The following is a 26,428-nucleotide window of genomic DNA, read 5'->3' as shown; positions in this document are numbered from 1 at the left end:
ACAGTATGAAAGATGTCAAGAACATGTTCTGGAACAAAGTCAACATAATCCTTGAAACTTACCACAAGATAAGGTAACATGTTAGACATAACATCAGTAGACAATCACTAAATTACAGAGACTAGGCATACTGCCTAAGGAGAGCACAGTGATTAATACAAATGAATTTATTTTGTTGCATTTTCAGGCTCAGGGCACACAAACAATATCTTAACTGGTTTCAACTACAACTTGTGCAATTTATGTCGGTAGGTGGGCAGCATGTGAACTGCTCCTAATATCATCTTATGATGACCTTCTAAGAACTTCAACCTGGTCATGATACTTTTTGTGTGACTTGAGGCTGAAAACAATAATAAAAGAATTTCAATTTCATTTTTCAACAGCAGCTGCTACAGTATTCATTCCTTTCTAAACTAATACATGACTGTTTAAAATTTTCTATTACTTTTATATATTTTTAATGGCCTGTACTATTACAATAAAAAAACAACGAAATCTTGAAATGATTATTTGTTGACCATGTAAACTAAAATAAAATACTCCAGTATATTACAAAACAAAATCATGAGGTTATCATTTGTTGACAGCGTAAACTAAAATAAAATTAAAAAAAATAGAATCTTTAAACAACGCTGTAAAGTGTTTCTTTTAAAATCGACTGCGAAAAAGAAAATGTTGTCCTTTGAAAATGTGTAGTTTCATTTTCTTCCTCGCAGTCAGTTTCAACTATGACAGCAAGGCATGTAAACCATTAGACAAATTGTTTCCTGCATGTATATTCATTTTTCTTACATATAATTTAACACAAAAATTGCTGTTTTGTTTGCTTCTTCATGCCAGATTTTAACAGAATAAAGGAAAGTTGAATTTATAGCTTAGGGACTCATAATCTGGAAAGTATTATGGAATTTGAACAGTCTGAATTTTTTTTAAATCCTGCTCATTCACAGATTAAAATTATGTAGAATACTGTCCTCACAGACCAAGCGGCTAGAGAGGTCTCTCTAATGCCTCCATATCAATGATTCCAATAGATTTACTCCAGTCATTTTAAGCAACTACATCCTAATGAGGGTTCTATTAGTATATATACCCAATTCCCATATATATTTAGCAATTGCAAAGCATTCCCAAGTTTGCTAGTGCAGTTATAAAAATGTACATAACAGTGAAAATTTTTTGAGCACTATATTCCTGTTTTAAAGAGGCTAATGAAATTAACTCTCCATGAAGAAATCTTGCATGTAACAAAGTAAGTTTTCCTAAGACACAACTTATGTTTCTTATTAAAACTCTAAGTTAAAACCTGAGAATCAACTATAGCTGTGCATCATAAGATAAAATGTACATAATTTTTATTGCATGAAAAAAAAGTGTGATCCATTGAAAAGTTTAGAGTCTGATTTTTATTTATGAAGATTGTGGAAAACCATTTTAAAAGGCAATTGTTCAGTGCACTGCCTGAAACTGCTTTAGCACATATTGGGAAAACGTTGTGTAAGTGTTGTATAAAGGAGTGTATCAATGCTGGGAAGATGTATCTGGGTATCAAAAGGGCCAAAGGGCTCATCCCCAAATCGAATGTCTTACTTAAGGGAACTGATGGAACAGCCAACATGGACTGCAATTGGCAACTGCACCTATGGTTCAAACACTACTCCAGCCTCTTCTGGGATCTGGAAAACATAACCCCAAAGGCAACAAGAGAAATTTCTCAACTGTCAACTTCCCACAAGAAGGGAGCTGCACCTACAAAGGAGAGCTTCAGCGAGCTGTTGCATGGCTTAAATGCAGGAAATGCCCCAGTAAAGGCAACATCCACACACAACTTATCACACTGACATCGCTTCTCCCAGCACTCTACAAAATTTTATTGAAATGTTAGGCTGACATCACTATGCTGGGGGATGTGCACAATGTGAACATTGTCATTCGGTACAAAGGTAAAGGCGACAATGGTGACTGTGACTGCTATTGCTGAATTTCACTGCTGAGTATTGTCAGAAAAGCTGGGCTGGACAGACTGGGGAAGCTTGCACAGTGTGTCTACCCTGAGTCTCAGTGTGGGTTTTGAGCTCAGTGATCTACTATTGATACACTCTGGCAAACTCAAGAAAAGCGCCACAACCAGAAGACCTCATTGTTCACTGCTTTCGTTGACCTGAATAAGGCGTATGACACAGCCAACAGGGAGGAACTGTATACTTTACAAGTGATAACAGGGTGTCCTCCAAAACTCCTGAAGATGGTCAGGACTTTTCTCAGCAATATGGAAGGTGCTGTGACATTTACAGGAAGCACATCACATCCATTTCTTGTGCAAACAGGAGCTCATCAGGATTTACTGGCCACTACAATGTTTGGTGCATTCTCCTCGTTACTTCCCAAAGTCATATTCAGCACAACAAATATGGACATCCAACTACACAGTACAACTGACAGGAAACTTTACTACATATTGTTACTGAGGTCCAAGAGCTATCATGATGAGGACTTATTGTAAGCAACTTCTTATTCACTGAAATGCAGAACTTTAGCTCTTACACAAGAGGATGTTCGAAGTCTTATGGACAAATTTCCTGCTGCATGCAAGCTCTTATCTATGTCTCTGAATGTAAAGAAGACTGTGATCATGGCACAAGCATACATGGATATGCCTATCATAAGATTGTATGGCTCTCTGTTGAATGTATTCGACAAATTATGCTACCTTGGATTGGTTGTGCCAGAAGATCTCTCTCTGGATGACAAAATAAATGCGACAATTGGGAAAGCAGCAAATACTTTCAGGAAGCTCCACACAAGAGTGTGGAAAAACATACATCTTATGGTGACGACAAAAACACTATCAGGCATGTGTGCTGAGCTCCCTCTTGTATGGTGCTGAGACCTGGGCATCAATGCTAAACTAGAATGTAAGTTCAACACCTTTTGCCTGTGGTGCTTAAGAAACTTTCTAGATGTAACATGAAGTGACCACGTAACAAAAGAGATGCTGCTGAATACTGTGAAGGTACCGAGTATCAGTGCCACTCTCAAGGAAAGTCACCTTCAATGGCTATGATGCTTACATCGTATGGACCATTTCTGTTTTCCCTGACACATGCTACTTAGTGAGACAGCATTTGCTAAGAGACTGTCTGAAATGAGCACTTTGCTTTAAAGATTGGTGCCAAGCAAGATATCAATGCATTTACGAGGGTTGTCCAGAAAGGAGGTTCTGATCGGTCACGAAATGGACGCCACAGTGACAACCTGATTTAGCTTTGCACAGATGTGTTGGGTAGCGTCTCTAGTATGACTGTCGATTGCATCAAGGTGCTCTTTTCAGTTGTGAGCACACTTTGAGTGAGTAAAGGTGCCTAGAACATTGATATCTCCCGCCAAGTAGGAGGGCCCACTGAGATGCTTCGCCTTAATGAATGCCGCCCACCTAACACAACTGCAATGCACTTCCTTCTTCATGGCAATTCTCAGCCGCACTCTGCAGAGCAGTGAAGATGCTCCTGCAGCTTTTTCGATGGGAAGTGTTTGATCACCCACAACACAGCCCTAATTGGCTTGTCCTGAATATCATCTCTGTTCACATGAAACGCTAGATATGAAGACAACACTTGGGTGCAAGCTACACGCTATAGACCAGCATAGAAAATTATCAGAAAACACAAGCAGCTGCCTTCTATGACAATAGTGTTGGAAATTTGATATAACGCTCCGACAAATGTCGGAGTCGGAGTGGCGATTGTGTAGAGAAGTATCAGGAAGGTGTAGCTAACTCTTGCAAATAAAATGTTTCTGATTTTCACTGTGGTTTCCATTTAGCCACCGATCAGAACTTACTTTCTGGACAACCCTTGTAATATCGACTCCAGCATATGACAAATTGGAGGAGCTCCCTTAATACCACAACAGATAGAGGAAACTTGTTAAGAACAGTAGCAAGTTCCACGACAGTCTTTGGATCAACAGCTTAACTGTGAAATGACCATGTAGACAAGCACTTACAGTTTATATCTCTATCTAATACCATTATGAATCAGACCAGCTCTATCTAATACCATTATGAATCAGACCAGCCAAGTCATTAATGAAAGCAATTTTCCAGAAATGAGGTCGCTATCATGGTATTGGTTGATTACTACTTCTTTTACACAATACCATGAAAGGTTTAGGGCTTTTATTTGTTCACATATGTTTCAATGGTAAAAAGAAGAGTTTAAAACATTGGACAATCTAGCCCCATGTCGTCAAAATGCAAAGCAAAGGCCCTAAAAGACACATTGATGATGAACTAATTTATAAAGTATTACACTGTTGTGGATACAATAAAGTGCATAATTAAACTGAAAAGTCTGCTCACTGTTCCCGGATTCTTTTCAGGCTTGTTCCTTGTACTGCACACAAAAGATGTGACTGAGTTTTCGGCTGAAAAATGACATGGAACACACACAATTTAATAATACTCTACTTGAGATGCATGAATGCTATTCTATCCATAGTTTTGGAAACAGCTTCAACAATACTGGAGACAATAGAGAAAGAAATAGAGACTGAATTTGTCTGGATAATCACTTCTCCAACTGAGTGTAGAATAATGTTGAAAAATATTTTAGAATTCTCTGTGCCTTAAGAGACGCTGCTTTTAAATCCCTTATGGCTGATACCCAAGAATACAAGGCCCATAAATCTTACCAATTCCACAATGCTAAGAGCTGTAAGCGTAATTTTCAGGAACAGTGATGTCTAAATGTGATGTGAATATTGAAGGTTCTAAGGTTATCAATATTGTCACCTTCCCTTTCCAGAAAGTTCCTACTTTTCTGGTAGTTAGAGCACCTATGGTGTTGTGGTGGGTTACAGAAAAAGTTGATGTCTTTCCTTAAGATGTACGTAATCCCTAAAACTTGACAGTATCAGGAGTTGTGTAGGGTGAATTGGCTTGCAAACTGCGCAGGCAAATTTCTTGGTGGGACGTGTAAACGAAAATGAAGAGTCCTCCACACTTTTCATGCCAGTAGTGGTAGGTAACCAGTCAGATTCATGGTAGTGTGACACCAGTTATAGTTTACAATTTTGGAACAACATTGTCTGTTAGCACTGCAGTCCACAAGTGAATATATCAGAATTAGTAATAATTTGTAAAAAAGTGCACAGAAATGGTATTGTATTATTTGTACCTCTGCATATACTGAGTAATGGTAAAAATATTTCACAATTTAATATATTTCTCAGAAGTTTAAAGATTATTTCCAATGTGACAAAGAATTTGGTCATTTCTGTAATGCAAACTTAAAATGATAAAAGTGATACCTAGTTAGGGAAGAAACGCTGAATGTTGAAAATTTCTCGGGTATTCAGCCGGGTAGCGTCGTCCAAAAGACGCGATATTTCGGCAAGCCGACTTCTTGCTATCTTCAGGCATTCTGGGAATCTGATTGACCTCTGATGGATGCCGACTTTATATAATCTCCACTCCTCTTCCACATCCCCTGTCTAGGTGGTTCCAAACAGTCCACGGCCGGTGGTGGGGGAAGGGCGGCACTGGGTGGTGGGGTAAGTGCAGTGCCCTGCGACAGATCATGGGCCGCAGTCCTTCTGCAGCCACGGCAGCTTGCTGAACTCTGCCATCTTCTTCTTCTTCTTCAAGTGTCCTAACAGGAGCGGATTTTCGTGTAGACTGTCATAGTGTTTTAATCATACTCAAAGCTGGACCCCAGGCCTTGCTTAACTGGAAACCGCTGTCTTTATATATTAGTTCGTCATGCAGCCGGATTTCCACTGCCTCTTTGAGGATACAGTCTCAGAAGGTTTTCGATTGCTGTAACACCTTTGTGCCACTGTAGCTCATGTCATGTCCATGTGAGATGCAGTGCTCTGCCATGGAGTACTTGGTCAGCTGTGTGTTGTCTGTGTGATGTTTATGTCCACTACATCTCTCCTGTACGGTCCAGATGTTGTGGCCTACATCCACTTTCCCACACTGGCAAGGGATGCTGTAAACTCCCAGTTTCCAGAGTCCTAGGTCGTCCTTGACTGATACTAATAATGTTTTTGTTTTGGATGGAGGGTGAAACATGCACTTGACATTGTATTTTCTGAGTATTCGGCCAATCTTTGCCAATGTGTTCCCGACATATGGTATAATTGCCGTCACAACCTGTTTGTCTTCATTCTCAGAAGGCTGTGGTTTCGGATTCTTCGGTCTTAAGGTGCATTTTATCTGCCGGTTGTTAAAACCGTTGGTGCAGAACATGGCCTGCAAGTGCTGCAATTCAACTGCTGGGCTCTCACAGTCCGAGATTTCGCGTGCTCTGTGCACCAGTGTGCTCAGAACAACCTCTCGCTTTGAAGGAGCATGACAGCTGGAGGCGTACAGGTACAAATCTATATGTGTTGGCTTACAGCAGATTGTGAACTTGATGTTCTGGTGCAGCAGAAAGTCTTGGAAGCATTGTTGTCCTTGCGGCCAGATTACTAATGTATCGTCTACATATCAAAAAAATCAAGAGAGCTTGTAGATTGCCGACGAGAGAGCTGCTTCTTCAAAAGCCTCCACAAACATATTGGCCACTACCGATGATAGCGGACAGCCCGTCGCTACTCCATTTGTTTGTTCATAGTAGTTCCCACCGAACAGAAAGCATGTTGACGTAAGTACGAATTTGAAAACTTTCATTACTGTTGGTCAGAAGTTTTCTAATATGAGACTTAGGGAATCTCTTATAGGTACCCTAGGAAAGAGGGATACCACATTAAAGCTCGACAAGACGTCTTCTTGACCCATTCAGAAGTTCTGGATCTGCTGGATGAAATGCGCGCACTTTCTGATGTGGTGCAGGCATCTGCCCACAAAGGGACTGAAAAACATCAGATGTTTTGCTAATTCTTATGTTGGTGCTCCAATGTTGCATACAATCGTGCAGAGAGGTGATTCATCCTTATGGACTTTAGGTAGTCCATAAAGTCTAGGAGTTGCAGCTGCTCATGAACGAAGTTTCTTCAGCATCTTCTTATCTTCGAAGGTATGCTGGAGAAGCTCAATAGTCTTCCTTTTCACTCTGTTGGTAGGATCGCCTTTGATTCTCTGGTAGGTGTCATCTTCTAATAGGTCGTACAATTTTTGCTTGTATACATTACATGGCAGTAGGACTGTGCAATTCCTTTTATCCTGATGTCGATGCTCAGTCCCTTTGTGGGCAAATGTCAGCACCACATCAGAAACTCCGCGCATTTCATCCAGCAGCTCCTGAACTTGTGACTGGGTCAAGAAGACCTCATGGTGAGCTTTTACCTGATATCCCTCTTTACTAGGGTACCTTTAAGAGATTCCCTATGCCTCATAGGAGAAACATCCGGCAAACAGTAACGTAAGTCTTTGAATTCATAATTATGTCAACATACATTCTGTCCAATGGGAACTACTATGGACAAACAGATGGAGTAGTGATGGGCTGTCTGCTATCACCAGTATTGGCCAATATGTTTATGGATGCTTTTGGAGAAGAAGCTCTCTAGTTGGCAGTCTACAAGCCCTCTTGCTTTTTTCGATATTTAGACGACACATTCGTAATCAGGCCGTACAGACGAAGACAAACCGGTTACAACGGCTACTATACGATATGTCGGAACACATCGTCAAAGATCAGCAGAATACTCAGAAAATACAATGTCAAGTGCGTGTTTCGCCCTCCATCAGAAACATAAACATTATTAGGATCAGTCAAGGACGACTTAGGACTTTAGAAACCGGGAGTTTACAGCATCCCTTGCCAGTGCGGGAAAACGTATGTAGGCCAGACCATGCAGACAGTACAGGAGAGATTTAGTGAACATAAACGGCACGCAGACAATGCACAACCGACCGAGTACTCCATGGCAGAGCACTGCATCTCACATGGACATGACATGAACTACAATGGCACAAAGGTGTTACAGCAATCGAACACCTTCTGGGACTGTATCCTCAAAGAGGCAATGTAGATCCAGCTGCATGACGAACTAATAAATAAAGACAGCAGTTTCCAGTAAAGCAAGGCCTGGGATCCAGCTTTGAGAATGATTCAAACACAACAAGAGTCTACACAGAAATCCACTCCTGTCAGGACACTTGAAGAAGAAGGTGAAGCATTGTTACCATGATGGCAGAGTTCTGCAAGTGGCCGCGGCTGCAGAAGGGCTTTGGCCCATGATCTGTCGCGGGGCGTCGCACTTCCCCCCACCCAATCAAACTGCATTTCAAGATTATATGCATAAGCCAATATATAAGGCTCCATCCACAATGTTGGCAGTATTCCTTTTAAGTTCCATAGGAACACTATTCGATATAGACAGGTATTTGTAGAGAAGTGTCTGATCTAAACACCCTGAATGCAATGGTTCTTATAAAATTATCTTATTGTTGGTCCTGCTCAACGTGAGTTGCATTGTCATCATACACATATACTCGTGGGCTATGTGAAGGTAATGATGTGGTTTGTGGCTTCTATTTTTGCACTTCATCTCTCTCAATACTCTGCACACTCTCACTTCTCATACTCCCACTTGGACTGACAATTCATACACTTAGTAAGGAGTCCGCTGCCACATAGGATGTTCCCAGTATTGGTATGCCAGGTATCACCATATTACCTGCTTGTCCAATGCCTAACTGCACTATGATTAACAGCTTCATCCTTTCTCTCTTCACTTGGCATCAAGGACTTCTGATGTTACATTCTTAAGTACTTAAATGGTTCAAAGCTCTAAATCCAGATGGAAATCCAGTCAGAAGCTTCTGCAGCTTCACAAACTGTGAAGGTCTTCCATTGTCCCTTTGAATGCCCTGAGCAAACATTCAGTGGAGGACCTTCATCCCCATTGGTGTAGCAAAGTTGCACATCTGCCCCAGTCTATTCTGATCCAATTTAGTATGCAATATTGTCATCAGCGTATGTGAAAACCTCCTGGTTGCTCCCAGGGAGATTTGAGTACTGGTGATACTTCATGGAAGACTACTCCTGCCATTGATCATTCCAGGTTTCTTACATGCTGAAATTATTGTCCTGCAAACTGATTCAATGTGTCATGATGGTTTTTTAGACCTCAGTCACTGGGGTTTTGATAATGAAATTTCTGAATGAATTGGTAACTCTGGATTGTTACTTATAAATTCTGATTCTTGTCCACATGTTCAGCAATGACTGTGATCTTCTTATGGATGGTGGAAGAATACTAGTTAGTAGCGGTAATCAGTGCTAGAACAGCGGTATTCTGTGACTGAGTGTGAAAGTGCTGCAGCCAATGGTCTGAAGACTGTTGCAGTGGCACCCTAGGCAGTTCCTTTTAACTTATGGAGTACATTGTTCTGAGCTTTGATTTTAGCTGCCACATTTTGGAGATGGAATTTATATGCCACACATCTGTCTAGGGCCACACTTACATATTTTGGAGTGTTGCAGTATTGGAGAGTCAAGTGTGATGTTGGGTTTGTAGTTTGCTTGTCTACTCTGTACATGGAATGTTGATACAATGGTGTTTTGCGGATCTGGTCAGAGAGAGTTGTGTCTGAGGTATTCATTCAACATCTTTAGGTCTGATGTTAGCGTTGTTTCGCTTCCCTACAGCTTTGATCCTGAGCAATCACAGCGATATCATCAGCGCAAATAAATTTCCTGGATTTTGATTCTGGAATGTCATATTAAAAAGAAGTGGGTAAAACACAGCTGTGTGAAATACCATCACTTACTCTGTGAACACTGCTTTTACAGTTCTTTGAGAACACATGAGAGTATTTACTGTTCAGCATGTTGCTATTTAGAGTGATTACTTTTTGATACCAAAGAATGGACAAGAAAACTGAGGGTCTGTTAGATGATGATCTGTTTGATTTTAGGAAAGGTAGTGGCACCAGAGAGGCAGTTCTGACATTACGATTTATAATGGAAGCAAAGCTGAAGAAAATCAAGACATGTTCATAGGATTTGTAAACCTGGAAAAATCTTTCAACAATGTAAAATGGTGCAAAATGTTCAAAATTCTGAGAAGAAAAATAGGAGTAAGCAGTAGGGAGAGATGGGTAATTGTTGGAGCTAGCGCAGTGGAATAAGTAAATCTGAACATGGAAAATGCGGGAACAAGGCAAACTATATTTTAATATCCATTACACAGAAGAGTGCATTCACAATCGGTAGTTAAGGTGACGCCGCAGAGCATACAAAACAGTCATAGAAGTCTATTACACTCCGTGCACAGCACTTTGCTGCATACACAGTCACATACAAAATTACTACTCATATATCCCCAACAGTAATGTACAATATGTACAAGAACCAAGAGGGAACAAAGAGGCTGGAAGACTAAGAATGAGTGAATGGATTAAAAAGGGTGTGAGACAGGGATGTAATCTTTTGCTCCTACTGTTCAATGTATATATCGAAGAAGCAATGATGGAAAAACAGAAAGATTCAAGAGTGGGATTAAAATTCAAGGTGATATGATATCAATGATAAGGATCACTGATGACACTGCCATCCTCAGTGAAAGTGAAGAAGAATTACAGGATGTATTGATTGGAATGAACAATCTAATGAGTACAGAATATGGATTGAGATTAAATTGAGGAATGACAACAGCAATGAGAAGTAGCAGAAATGAGAACAGTGAGAAATGTAAAGTCAGAACTGGGAATTATGAAGCATATGAAGTTAAAAAAAATAGGAGTACGGGTAAGCTACTACAAACAGCATAGTGAACGCATTATTGTGGCCAAGATAGACATGAAGCCCACACCTACTATAGTAGTACAAGTTTATATGCCAACTAGCTCTGCAGATGATGAAGAAATTGATGAAATGTATGATGAGATAAAAGAAATTATTCAGGTAGTGAAGGGAGACGAAAATTTAATAGTCATGGGTGACTGGAATTCGACAGTAGGAAAAGGGAGAGAAGGAAACATAGTAGGTGAATATGGATTGGGGCTAAGAAATGAAAGAGGAAGCCGTCTGGTAGAATTTTGCACAGAGCATAACTTAATCATAGCTAACACTTGGTTCAAGAATCATAAAAGAAGGTTGTATACATGGAAGAATCCTGGAGATACTAAAAGGTATCAGATAGATTATATAATGGTAAGACAGACATTTAGGAACCAGGTTTTAAATTGTAAGACATTTCCAGGGGCAGATGTGGACTCTGACTACAATCTATTGGTTATGAACTGTAGATTAAAACTGAAGAAACTACAAAAAGGTGGGAATTTAAGGAGACGGGACCTGGATAAACTGAAAGAACCAGAGGTTGTACAGAGTTTCAGAGAGAGCATAAGGGAACAATTGACAGGAATGGGGGAAAGAAATACAGTAGAAGAGGAATGGGTAGCTTTGAGGGATGAAATAGTGAAGGCAGCGGAGGATCAAATAGGTAAAAAGACGAGGGCTGGTAGAAACCCTTGGGTAACAGAAGAAATATTGAATTTAATTGATGAAAGGAGAAAATATAAAAATGCAGTAAACGAAGTAGGCAAAAAGGAATACAAATGTCTCAAAAATGAGATCGACAGGAAGTGCAAAATGGCTAAGCAGGCATGGCTAGAGGACAAACGTAAGGATGTAGAGACTTATCTCACTAGGGGTAAGATAGATACAGGAAAATTAAAGAGACCTTTGGAGAAAGGAGAACCACTTGCACGAATATCAAGTGCTTTGATGGAAACCCAGTTCTAAGCAAAGAAGGGAAAGCAGAAAGGTGGAAGGAGTATATAGAGGGTCTATATAAGGGTGATGTACTTGAGGGCAATATTATGGAAATGGAAGAGGATGTAGATGAAGATGAAATGGGAGATATGATACTGCGTGAAGAGTTTGACAGAGCACTGAAAGAACTGAGTCGAAACAAGGCCCCCGGAGTAGACAACATTCCATTAGAACTACTGACAGCCTTGGGAGAGCCAGTCCTGACAAAACTCTACCATCTGGTGAGCAAGACGTATGAGACAGGTGAAATTCCCTCAGACTTCAAGAAGAATATAATAATTCCAATCCCAAAGATAGCAGGTGTTGACAGATGTGAAAATTATCGAACTATCAGTTTAATAAGTCACAGCTGCAAAATACTAACGCGAATTCTTTACAGACGAATGGAAAAACTGATAGAAGCCAACCTCGGGGAAGATCAATTTGGATTCCGTAGAAATGTTAGAACACGTGAGGCAATACTGACCCTACAACTTATCTTAGAAGAAAGATTAAGGAAAGACAAACCTACGTTTCTAGCATTTGTAGACTTAGAGAAAGCTTTTGACAATGTTGATTGGAATACTCTCTTTCAAATTCTGGAGGTGGCAGGGGTAAAATACAGGGAGTGAAAGACTATTTACAATTTGTACAGCAAGCAGATGGCAGTTATAAGAATCGAGGGGTATGAAAGGGAAGCAGTGGTTGGGTAGCCTATCCCCAATTTTATTCAATTTGTATATTGAGCAAGCAATAAAGGAAACAAAAGAAAAGTTCGGAGTAGGTATTAATATCCATGGAGAAGAAATAAAAACTTTGAGGTTCGCCGATGACATTGTAATTCTGTCAGAGACAGCAAAGGACTTGGAAGAGCAGTTGAATGGAATGGACAGTGTCATGAAAGGAGGATATAAGATGAACATCAACAAAAGCAAAACGAGGATAATGGAATGTAGTCGAATTAAGTCGGGTGATGCTGAGGGAATTAGATTAGGAAATGAGACACTTAAAGTAGTAAAAGAGTTTTGCTATTTGGGGAGCAAAATAACTGATGATGGTCGAAGTAGAGAGGATATAAAATGTAGACTGGCAATGGGAAGGAAAGCATTTCTGAAGAAGAGAAATTTGTTAACAGCGAATATAGATCTAAGTGTCAGGAAGTCATTTCTGAAAGTATTTGTATGGAGTGTGGCCATGTATGGAAGTGAAAATTGGACGATAAATAGTTTAGACAAGAAGAGAATAGAAGCTTTCGAAATGTGGTGCTACAGAAGAATGCTGAAGATTAGATGGGTAGATCACATAACTAATGAGGAGGTATTGAATAGAACTGGGGAGAAGAGGAGCTTGTGGCACAATTTGACTAGAAGAAGGGATCGGTTGGTAGGACATGTTCTGAGACATCGAGGGATCACCAATTTAGTAGTGGAGGGTAAAAATCGTAGAGGGAGACCAAGAGATGAATACACTAAGCACATTCAGAAGGATGTAGGCTGCAGTAGGTACTGGGAGATGAAGAAGCTTGCACAGGATAGAGTAGCATGGAGAGCTGCATCAAACCAGTCTCAGGACTGAAGACCACAACAACAACAACATTAAGTTAAGGAATTCTGCTGCCCAGGCAGCAAAATAGCCCATGATGTATCGAGCAAGGAGGACATAAAAAGCAGACTAGTGCTGGCCATATGTGCACTCCCAGCGAAGATAAGTCTACCAGTATCAAGCATGGGCCTCAATTTGAGGAAGAAATTTCTGAAAATATATCTTTGGAGCACGGCATTGTATGGTAGTGAAAGATGAGGGGAAAACTGGAACATTTGAGATGTGGTGCTACAGAAGAATGTTGAAAATTAGGTGAACTGATAAGGTAAGAAATGAGGAGGTTCTCTGAAGAATTGGTGAGAGAAGGAATATACAGGAGACACTGACAAGAAGAAGGTTCATGATGATAGGACATCTGCTAATTCATCAATCAATAACTTCCATGGTACTTGAAGGAGCAGTAGAGGATAAAACTATAAAGGAAGACAGAGATTTGAATACATCCTGCAAATAATTCATGGTGTAGGTTACAAGTGCTACTCTGAGATGAAAAGGTGTGTGCAGGAGAAGAAATCGTGGTGGGTTGCATCAAAATGGTCATGTGACTGATGAAAAAGAAAGGTGGTTTCTGACATGGAGTGACACTGATGAATTTGAGCAGGAGTCTAATTCGTTCAGTGCATTATTGGCTTACAGCCTAGACTTCAAAAGATAATGCTTTTTTTTCTTATGTATGAGCTTTCGTGAAGTTTGGAATGTTCAAGAGAGATACTAGTGGAATTAAAGCTGTGAGGGCAAGTCATGAGTCATGCTTGGATCACTCATTCACAAAGAGCACTGCCTTTGAACAGTAAGATTCCAGGCTTGAATATAGGTACAGCACACACTTTTAACCTGTCATGAAGCTTGAAAACAATGTTGATCCTGCACATGTGCATATGGGTTCTGAAATGCTTGGAGGTATATACTATAGCTGAATAAGTTTCAAAAGTACTCTTTTTTTAAAAAAAAAAAATTCTGTTATTTGTCAATTTATTAAGTGTCTGTACTGGAATGGAAAACAGAAGTCATTAATCCAAAACAATATGTTTAAAATTTAAACTATGCTTGGTATGTTCAGGATACAGAATACAATGGTTATAGTTTTTATCAGTATGAATGAAATGATGACACCAGGAAACTACAATGATATTCTGCACTACTTTAGAGTCTGAACTTTGTACTTACCTGTTTTAGGGCAGTAACAGATGCTGATGTTTTTCCTCGTATATGGCTGCTAAGATTTGTTAGTACAATTGCAGACTGCTCTCTTACAATGTTGGCTTCAGCATGGTCTAACAGAAAGCTGTAATATATGACCATGAAATACGTTATGTATTAATTGATCCAAACTAGTGCCTGATGGAAAAAGAGTTTACACTGAAGAATAACTCCAACTGCTGTAATCTCTCTCTCTCTCTCTCTCTCTCTCTCTCTCTCTCTCTCTCTCACACACACACACACACACACACACACACACACACACACACACACACACACACACACAAGTTAATACAGGTAGGTACAAAACAATTATATTTCTGATGATATACATTTCACCGCTTCACCCCCCACTTCAAGACCTTACTGCAGTGGGTTGGCTTGCATGCCTCAATGAAACAGGTACCCTTAGCATAGGTGCAATCACTTTAGATGGGCATCTGTTAAAAGGTCTGATTAGCATGCACTTGCTGACAAGAGGCGGTCATCTCAAATTAGTGTAATGCAGGAGCAGACCTAAAAATGAACAAGAAAATAGGAATACTTGGAAACTTCTATGCACGCACAGTGAACAGCTTATTGAAGTTATGATAGATACAATGCCATTACCCACCAGAGTAATACAAGTATGTATGCCCACCAGTCCAGCAAAAAACGGATGGTGAGATAAAAGAAATTGTTCACAACATTAATGGAGGCAAAAGTGTAAATGTGTTGGCAGGAAAGGAATTAGAAAGTGGAAAAAGGATGAGCAGGAAAAAATGGAATGAGAACATGTACTGGGAGCAACGAATGAAAGGGGAAGCCATCTGATAAAATTTTTCACAGAGTATAATTTAATCATTGCTAATATTTGGTTTAAGAATCTTGAAATAAGACTGTATAGGAGAAGGAGACCTGAAGACACCAGAAGGGTTCAGAGTACATAATGTTAATATAGAGATCTATAATCCAAATTTTAAATAGCAAAGCATTTCCAGGAGCAAATGAGGGCGGTTGCCACAGTTTATTAGTAACAAAATGTAGACAAAATGAAGAAACTGGAGAAAGGTAGAAAATTATAGACATGGGACATGGATAATTTAAAACAACCAAATATAACTGAAATAGGTATAAAAATACAATGCATGGGCAGTTCTGAAATTGAAATTGTGAAGACAGCAGAGAAACAAGTTGACAAAAACACAAGGTCCAGTAGGAAACCTTGAATAACAGTCAAGATAATAAATATAATTAATGAAATGAGAAAATATAAAAATGCAATAAATGAAGCAGGCAAAAGTGAACACAGATGTCTAAAAAATGAGGTTATCATAGAAAGCACAAATCGACAAAGCAGGAATGACTAGAGGGGAAGTGCTAAGCTGCACAGGCATGCATGACTGTATAAAAGGTAGATGCTGTGTAAAGGAAATTTAAAGAAACTTTGAAGAAGAGAGAAGCTGATGCATGAACATTAAAAACTACAATTGTGGCACAGAACTACACAAAGAAGGCAAGGGTGCAAGGGGGAAGCAATACATAAGAACGTTTCATAGAGGAAAGGAACTTGAAGACAGTGTTACGGAAAGGGACGGGGATGAAGTTGAGATAGGTGATGCAACACTGCGAGACAAACTTGAGAAATAACTGAAAGACCTAAGTCAAAAAAAGGCACCTGGAGTAGATGATGTTCCTTTAGAATCACTAAGATCCTTGCAACTATCAACCATGACAAAACTGTTCCACTTAGCACATAGCACATATGAGATGGGAGAAATATCCCAAGACTACAAGAAGAATGTAATAATCTTACTACCAAAGAAGGCTGGTGTCAACAAATATCAGAATTATTGAATTATGAGTTTAGTAAGTAGGTATCACCAGTTACTGACATGAATTATAAACAGAAGGATGAAACAAGTGGCAGGGAGATCAATTTGGATTCCAGAGAAATGTAGGAACATGTGCAATGACTTATCTTAGAAGATAGGTCAACGATAAGACTTTTCTGAAATCATTTGCTTGAGTGTAGCCTTACAGGGAAGTGAAACGCAGATGACAAACAATACAGAGAACAAAAGAGTAAAAACTTTTGAAATGTGGTACTACAGAAGAATGTTATAGATTAGATGGACAGATTAACTAATGAAGAGGTACTAAATCAAATTGAGGAGAAAAGAACATTTAAGGCACAAATTCATTTCATGAATGGATAGTTTGATAGGACACAACTTGAGGAATCATGGAATAGTTAATTTGCTAAGGGAGGGAAGTGTGGGTGGTTATGAACTGTACACACAGACCAACACATGACTGCAGTAAGCAAGTTAAAGTGTATGTGGGAGGGTGAATAAAATATAAATGGGAGTTTTGTTCCTGAGTATCAGCAGTTGGGCAGACTGGGCACACACTTCTAGTAGTGTTGGGTGGGACCATTAGGAGTGGGAGAGCCGGATGTTACATACTTCCAACAGCTTCATCAGCAACACACGCAATGTCTGAACAACATGTGCACCCACTCCACTGTGCAAGGCACAATTACAAAATTTTTTGCTCATGAAGGAGTTCAAGCGATAGACATTTTTTAGAGATTGACTGCAAAGTTTAGTGAATAAACATTGTCAAGGATACCTGTGTTTACCTGCCATAAAGAGTTGTATGGGACAAAAACATGTGGAAAATCAACAACACGATCAACATCCTCGGACCAGCATCACAGACGAAAACATTCATGTGGTTTGAGGCATTCTTGAAGGCAATTGATTGTTGAGAGTATCAGAAATTGCAGCACAGGAATAAGTTATGGGAGATGTCAAGTGATCATCACAAATGACCTACAGTTCCATAAAGTGTTCTCCAAATGGGTCCCTCAAATTCTGATCAAAAATCATAAGTTGAGATGTTTGGAGGCCTGAGAGGGTTACAGCACTGTTTGTGAAAGAAGGTGATGCATTTTTGAGTCGGACTGTCACCTGCGATGAAATGTGGGTCCACTACTACACTCTAAAATCCAAACAAGGAAAGGGGAGGAAGTCCCAGTGAGAGTCAAGACTTCACTTTCAGCTGGTAAGGTTCACCACAAAAGATGAGACCAATCAATTCGATGGGTAATCCTCACCCACAGCAATGTCGGACCCCATACTCCATCTCTAACAGTCTCCAAAATACAGGAAATGCACTGGATTCAATGTAACCATCCCCGTTACAACCCAGACCTATCACCCTGTGATTTCCATTTGTTTCGACTGCCTAGGGACACTACAAGTTGGCACCAATTTGAAGATTATGAAGGTATGACGGAATTTGTGCACAACTGGTTCCTGATACAATCAGCTTCACACTATGATGCTGCAATGAGAAACCTTCTTTCTCGCTAGAAAAAATGTGTCTCTAAAGCAGGAAACTATGTGGAAAAATAAACTGAAACTGGCTTTTGTTTTTCAATAAATTAATTTAAAAAATAAAATCCCATTTGTATTTGATTCACCCTCGTAGGCTGTGTTAATTACGTAGAGATGTAGAGACCTGCACATGATAGAATAATGTGGAGAGTGGCATCAAACCAGTATTCGTGCTGAAGACCACAGTAATGTGGAGAGTGGCATCAAACCAGTATTCGTGCTGAAGACCACAACAACAAATGCCTTTTACTACCTGCATGACTGCATGCATATGTAATAACTGTACTTCTCAAATCCAGAAAATAGACTGACTCATAACTGACAGAAAGGAAAAAAGGGTGGAAAGAAGCAGGCCTTTTCTTACTCCTAGCATCTGGTAAGTACAGTTCCTTTTTGTATACAAAAAGCGTTTTCTATATCAATAATATACTGGTTCAATGTTATTTACGGCCACCATGTTTCTGTATTTGGTTCTTGGAAATAGTGCCAATGCTGTAGATGCTTTTCTTTGTGGTCACAGAACAAGTTATACAATGGTGATTAAATAACCAGGGTAGGAGGGGAGGGAGAGTAATCAGAGATCATACAGAAACTTACTGATAGCTGTCCTTACCACACACTCAGGGTTGCCACAACTTTTCCCAAGTGAAATTTCCTGATGTTTCCCTGATTTTCAGACAAGTTTTAGCATTTTCCCCTGATAAATTTTGAGATCTCAAGGGTAAGTAAAGATCCAAGTAGATAAAAAAAATGTAAGGACTTCTGTATTTCTAAATGTGTGAGCAGAAATCTTAAGTACTAACGTCAACATCTTGTGTAATGAACTGCTTTTACATGGAGAAAGAAGCCAAATGGTATATATGTTTCATTAATACCACTGATGTTATTTTATTTCAATAAAGCGAAACACATCTGGTGACAAAAATACGCATTTTGTTGGAGTCTCAAGACAGATTTAAAATACCTTCACTGCTTTTAGAAACAACCTCTGAAAAAAGTAGGCCTCTTGAAAGAAATGTATAAGATGGGGAAGAGTTGTGTAAACCAACACTGTAGGTGACCACGAATAAAATGTTAGCTCTACTACGTTTATTATTGTTGGTTATTTCCCACTGTGTTATGTCTATTCAACAGGTATTATGTGATTTTTATTTCAAGAAATACACGAGTACATAGCGTACAAACTGACAGTGACTGCCACAATTTTCTTCTTCTTATCATCCATACTTTCTACTATACTACTTTTGAAGTGCCAAAATGTACTAGAATAAATAAAATGTCTATACAACGCCACATTGTACAATGTACTTGTGGTGAGACAGTCGCAATTCCTGAAATCCATCGCCTGTGGCCTCTGGCCTGCCGAGGAGCACCACAGTCCTGGGTCCATGGATAAACCGTGAAAATCTGCTGCATTATGCCACACACAGACAGAACCAGCCTGCGGGCAGATCGGTGAGACTAGATACGACAGGCAGGGGCTGCACATTAGTGGGAATCTATGTGCTTCAGATCAGAAGGCGCGATCCGTTAGAGATACCTACAGAAATGGCCTGAGGTTTTGGCCTGTCATGAAAGTTCACTCGTGTGGCCAGCTATTGTCTTGGCACAGACAACATGTTGACGAAATGAGACCATGGTGATCACCCAGGCAACAGATGGCAAGCGCAAAAACTGTGAGAATCAATACTAATGAGCATAGGTAGCAACTCACCATAAAGATGATCGCTGAATCACAGACAGGCACATAGAAAAGATAATCTCACACTCAAAAGTAAATTTTTGGCCATAGCCTTTGTCAGAAAACAAGAGGGAACACACATCCAATCAGACACACCTCATGCACATATGATCATTGTCTCTGGCTGCTGCGTCAACAAGCTCTGAGAATCAAATACAAACAAACCATTCCTCATGCTGCCCTGCCTCTAATTGGCAGCTGCTAGACTAGCAGCAAGTAGTGGTGGCAGCACTGACTGCTAGCTGAGAGGAGGGTGGGATGGTGAAAAGCAGTAAGAATGAGAGAGTCAGGAAATGGCGCACATACTCAGCCATGCCCAACCACCGATGAAGAATGGCATCTCAGTGTACAAACAATTTCAGGCAACTGAGACAAAAACGAGATTTTTCCCAATGTATTTTTTTTTTCTTCAAATTTCCCTGGTATGTTTGAAATTCCCTGATTTCCAGAACTTGTGGCAACCCTGGCACCTTTTTCAAATGTAACAGGGAACAAAAGAAATGACAGTGGTAATAGAAGTACTTCCTGACACACACTGCAAGGTGAACTGCTGAGTATAAATGTATACTCAGAGCTCCAAGTATGGTTTTCTTCAATGAAAAGGGCTATTTGGTTATGGGATGTGGCTAATAACATTAGGTGGTTGGGTGGCAAATGGAGAATGTTATCTTGAAGGTCCACTGTGTAATTCCTCACAATTTAGCTGAAACTATGTAAGAGCTGGAGCTATGGAAAATAAAAAATTGACATTGAGCAATTGACAGCATGGAGATGTCAACATGTAATGGTTATAACAACAGATTATTCCTTTCCAGAGACAAGAGCTGATCACAAGTTTATAGGCTTCATTAACATACTACATATGGCGAAAGAGGCATCATTCACAGTTTTTTTTCTATGGAAAGTGAAAAAAAAATTATATGAGGGTTGGAACTTAAATAGTGGCAACTATTCTTTCACAAGTGATGCAAAAGAGTTACATGTTTGCACCTGTTACTGTCCTTCAAAGTAGTCACCAGCATTATGTAGAACCTATTGCTAGTGATGTGGAAGGTGTAGTATACTGTTAGCAGAGCCTATTCTGTTGATGGTGCGAATGGAGCGGTCTGAAGTCATGGTGATTCTCGTGTACAACTGTGATGGTGTTATCCTAATGCATTATGTTCCTCCATGGCAGATCGTCAGTGCACGTTTTAGGAGCATCACCTGCGACCAGCTTTGCGACAGAAGCGGCGACACTCTCTGCGCAACACACCCATCATTTTGGACGACAATGTGTGGGCACATACAGCGCAAGCTGTGGCTGCTCTGTTCTGTCGATGGGACTGGGAAATACTGTACCATCCACCATACTCCCTGGACTTAAGTCCTTGTGACTTTGATTTGATTCCAAAGATGAAGGAACGACTTCGTGGCATTCGCTTCAGAACTGTTCCAGGGATTCAACAGGCAGTAGACTGCTCCATTCGCACCATCAACAGAACAGGCTTTGCTAACGGTATACTACACCTTGCACATCGCTGGCAAAGGGTTCTACACAATGCTGGTGACTACTTTTAATGGACAGTAACATGTGCAAACATGTAACTCTTTTGTATCGGTTGTGAACAAATAGTTGCCACTATTTAAGTTCCAACCTTCATAGATCATGATCTCGAGCCCTGGTGGATCTCTAACTGCCACTTGGCAATGACCTTTTAGAACCAGCACTAAGTAGTGATGCTGGACACCTTCCTGGCCTGACCTAACCCAAGCAATAACACATTAGAAATCAGGGGGCAGGTCACTTGAGATGTCTACAGTCGCCCTTATCCCCTCCCATTTCTAACAAATCTTCCACCACATTTTAAAATCTCATTTAGAGCACAACCAATACACTGGCATCACCATGTTGTGGTGCTGCCTGGTTTCACTGAGACAACTCATCTGTGAGGATAGCACAAAGACAGGGTAGTATGTATTTTCACTGAGACAACTCATCTGTGAGGATAGCACAAAGACAGGGTAGTATGTATTTGGCAGCAGAGCTTTTAGCATCTACCAGCAGCAGGTTGAGAGTGATAGTTGGGCAATTGGGTAGGGATCAACAGTTTGAAATAGTTGAACTTGTGGGCTACCATTTCTCCAGTGGTCATCAGCAGCCTTTCTTCAGCAATGCTATCATCTGGTTCCAGATCGCAAGGTTGATTGTGGAGGCCTTTTTGGTGAGTAAGTGGAAATCTAAACATGGTCTTGCTCTTGGATTGCATTCCACAGTTGTTCCTCTGCTTGTAACTTGCTTACCACCTTCTCTTAGGAAATTGTACCACAATCCTGTCTTCTTAAGTAGTGGCCCAAGCTAGAAATACAGCTTGAGATATCACCCTGAATGTAAATGGAGACTAATTATTTTTTTATTAATACAGTTTTCAGGACCTTATATGTTTAGCATTATTTAATGGCCGTTTCTACAAGAATCTTGGTGTGGGTGCTTTCGGTCATAACCTTATTTGTGCAAATCTGTAAACCTAGGCTTCTTGGTTATATCTTGCCTGTATGGCTAAGTAACTGTAGAAACATTTCATGTTAAATTATACAAATTAAACTGTTATAATTTTATGAATTATGTGGATCCACAAATAAAACTTCTTTTTCTTGTTAATAATGACTACTATGGAAATCTGAGTAGAATTATATCGTAGCTTGTGTTAACTATGATATCTATGAGAGTAAGAAACCATTCACGGTGGCCTCCATTCTGTGTGTTCACCCCAGTCAACCAATCTCTCGCTCCTCACAAGTAATTTATTCTGCACCACACCTTCACCCTTCCTTCACTGTAAGAATATGTTATCATATTTACTAGACCATTTCTTCACTGCCTCAGAAACTATAGGTCGTTGAAACTGATTGGTGGATCATATACGCTGATCTTAGGCATATGCTTTCTATGAAGTAAGGATCTAACTAACAACAAATACATGCAACCCTAGCATTAGCAAGGTCCTGCAGGTATGACATTCAACCATCTTCTGACCCCACACCTACTGATATCCACATCTTTGTAAGACTGGAGCCAATTTTAAAAAAGCCAAACAGATGCCTGATGACAAAGCTGTGATTTATTGAGTACAGCAGTACCCTCCAGGATAACAAGTGTATTATACAAGAGCTAGAGAATAATAACAGAATCTTCACAAGGCTGGCAGGTAATTCACTCAGAACATAAATAAAAGTAACATTGTAGGCAGAAACAGGGGAAGAGATCAATTACTGTATAAATACATTACTGGCGGTAAATCACTGGTAAAAGTAATAAACAAAAAATATAATTAAAGCTAGTGGGAAACACACATCAGTATGAGACTGATTGGAAGAAGTTTATTGTTCAACTGATTCTTGAGTATTGTCACCAGTCTGGTACTATTATCAGGTTGGAATGATGTTGTTGTTGTTGTTGTTGTTGTTGTTGTTGTCTTCAGTCCTGAGACTGGTTTGATGCAGCTCTCCATGCTACTCTATCCTGTGCAAGTTCCTTCAACTCCCAGTACTTACTGCAACCTATATCCTTCTGAATCTGCTTAGGGTATTCATCTCTTGGTCTCCCTCTACGATTTTTACCCTCCACACTGCCCTCCAATGCTAAATTTGTGATCCCTTGATGCCTCAGAACATGTCCTACCAACCGGTCCCTTCTTCTTGTCAAATTGTGCCACAAACTCCTCTTCTCCCCAATTCTATTCAATACCTCCTCGTTAGTTATGTGATCTACCCATCTACACTTCAGCATTCTTCTGTAGCACCACATTTCGAAAGCTTCTATTCTCTTCTTGTCCAAACTATTTATCGTCAGTTACAAATACTTTCAGAAACGACTTCCTGACATTTAAATCTATACTCGATGTTAACAAATTTCTCTTCTTCAGAAATGCTTTCCTTGCCATTGCCAGTCTACATTTTATATCCTCTCTACTTCGACCATCATCAGTTATTTTGCTCCCCAAATAGCAAAACTCCTTTACTACTTTAGCGTCTCATTTCCTAATCTAATTCCCTCAGCATCCCCCGACTTAATTCGACTACATTCCATTATCCTCATTTTGCTTTTGTTGATGTTCATCTTATATCCTCCTTTCAAGACACTGTCCATTCCGTTCAACTGCTCTTCCAAGTCCTTTGCTGTCTCTGACAGAATTACAATGTCATCAGCGAACCTCAAAGTTTTTATTTCTTCTCCGTGGATTTTAATACCTACTCCAAATTTTTCTTTTGTTTCCTTTACTGCTTGCTCAATATACAGATTGAATAACATTGGGGAGAGGCTACAACACTGTCTCACTCCCTTCCCAACCACTGCTTCCCTTTCATGCCCATCGACTCTTATAACTTCCATCTGGTTTCTGTACAAATTGTAAACAGTCTTTCGCTCCCTGTATTTTACCCCTGCTACCTTCAGAATTTGAAAGAGATTATTCCAGTCAACATTGTCAAAAGCTTTCTCTTTTAAGATAAGGCGCAAGGTCAGTATTGCCTCATGTGTTCCAACATTTCTACGGAATCCAAACTGATCTTCCCTGAGGTCGGCTTCTACCAGTTTTTCCACTCATCTGTAAAGAATTTGTGTTAGTTTTTTGCAACCGTGACTTATTAAACAGATGGTTCAGTAATTTTCACATCTGTCAACATCTGCTTTCTTTGGAATTGGAATTATTATATTCTTCTTGAAGTCTGAGGGTATTTCGCCTGTCTCATACATCTTGCTCACTAGGTGGTAGAGTTTTGTCAGCACTGGCTCTCCCAAGGCTATCAGTAGTTCTAATGGAATGTTGTCTACTCCCGGGGCCTTGTTTCGACTTAGGTCTTTCAGTGGTCTGTCTTCATGCAGTATCATATCTCCCATTTCATCTTCATCTACATCCTCTTCCATTTCTATATACTCCTTCCACCTTTCTGCTTTCCCTAATTTGCTTAGAACTGGGTTTCCATCTGAGCTCTTGATATTCATACAAGTGGTTCTCTTCTCTCCAAAGGTTTCTTTAATTTTCCTGTAGGCAGTATCTATCTTTCCCCTAGTGAGATATGCCTCTACATCCTTACATTTGTCCTCCAGCCATCCCTGCTTAGCCATTCTGCACTTCCTGTCAATCTCATTTTTGAGACATTTGTATTCCTTTTTGCGTGCTTCATTTACTGCATTTTTGTATTTTCTCCTTTCATCAGTTAAATTCAATATTTCTTCTGTTACCCAAGGATTTCTACTAGCCCTAGTCTTTTTACCTATTTGATCCTCTGCTGCCTTCACTATTTCATCCCTTAATGCTACCCATTCTTCTTCTACTGTATTTCTTTCCCCCATTCCTGTCAATCGTACCCTAATGCTGTCCCTGAAACTCTGTACAACCTCTGGTTCTGTCAGTTTATCCAGGTCCCATCTCCTTACATTCCCACCTTTTTGCAGTTTCTTCAGTTTTAATCTACAGTTCATAACCAACAGATTGTGGTCAGAATCCACATCTGCCCCTGGAAATGTCTTACAATTTAAAACCTGGTTCCTAAATGTCTGTCTTACCATTATATAATCTATCTGATACCTTCTAGTATCTCCAGGATTCTTCCATGTATACAACCTTCTTTCATGATTCTTGAACCAATTCTTGGATTGATAGGGGAGATATAGAAGATTCAATTATAAGAAGTGCGTTTTGTCAGGGGATTGTGTAGTGAATAGTGGCAGAATAGAGGGGCAGGCAAAATAATGCAATGGAATGGAAACTGATTAGTAATTGCTGACTAAATAATTAAAAAAATGGAAAGAACAATTGAAGGAAATTGGAAGGTACACATATCCTGGGTGGAGTTTAACTGGCACTAATATCAACAAACCTTCAATGTCAATACAATTTAGATCGACATTCATTATTTAAAGTGATGTACTTCTCCTCAACAGTTCCAATGTTAATAAAGCTGATTATGAAAATGCTTTTAGCGGACTGCCTCCTCTGCTGCTCATGCAAATTCCTCTTGTCTGCTTCAATCTTCTTAATGCTTGCAGGATTCTCAGAGTGGGCAAAATGATGAACAGCCGGGGTTTTTGAATGTATATTTTTGAACAATACTGGCACAGCTGAGTTCATCACACATCAAATAGGTGAAGATACAGAAATTAATCAATTGAAGAGTGTATCTCTGCTCTTGTTTCTATAAAAAACATTATCTTTTCCATAAAATAACTTATTACTTTGCCGTTGGCTTTCCCTCCCCCCCCACTGTGTACTGACGTTGTATGGAGGTCCATAGTGTCTGAGCTTATTTCCCTTTTTGAGGGTTCATAACCCTGGCCAGTAGGGGCATAGCCTTTATTTCTGGGCATTGGAGTTATCCCGTATGGTTATAATTTATATGGGCGTGTCAGCTTCCTTTAACACATACATACATGTTTTCTTTCATAACAAAGTGCTTGCTGTAACCGCATAGTCCCATTGCTGTCAGTCAATATCTGCACAGCGTTTAGCTTGCAGAAGCTTGCATTCGCAGCTCGACGCCCGTTACCACCCCAGCTTGCTCTCACATGTTTAATACAAAGTTAGAATGTCCATGTTGTGCATTCACAGTAGCTTTCACTGCACAACTTGTGTTCAGCCAATGCCACCTAAATGACGTGATTTAGGTGGTGTTGGTTCAGTGGCGTGATCTTCGATGTGGTAACAAGTGGTTTCCATATCAGCATCCCAAGGAATTTATTTCACTTCATCACTCTCACTTATTCAGTGGGGACACCAGCCATACATCCACTGACAAGGTAACTTTCT

General features: G+C 39.9%; 1 protein-coding gene across 1 annotated transcript in view; it reads right to left on the bottom strand.

Annotated features, from left to right (window-relative positions):
* The window catches only part of LOC124795380 (rotatin), a 395,098-nt gene that overhangs the window by 112,812 nt on the left and 255,858 nt on the right, over positions 1 to 26,428 (bottom strand). The window contains exon 21 of the mRNA XM_047259395.1: positions 14,484 to 14,601. Coding sequence (XP_047115351.1) covers positions 14,484 to 14,601 — 118 coding nt within the window. The remainder of the gene's footprint in view (positions 1 to 14,483; positions 14,602 to 26,428) is intronic.

Source organism: Schistocerca piceifrons, chromosome 1 (genome assembly GCF_021461385.2).
Source record: "Schistocerca piceifrons isolate TAMUIC-IGC-003096 chromosome 1, iqSchPice1.1, whole genome shotgun sequence".
In the NCBI taxonomy this organism is placed as follows: Eukaryota; Metazoa; Arthropoda; class Insecta; order Orthoptera; family Acrididae; genus Schistocerca; species Schistocerca piceifrons.
Note: the sequence above shows the minus strand (reverse complement) of the source record. Positions and strands in the feature narration are given on the sequence as shown.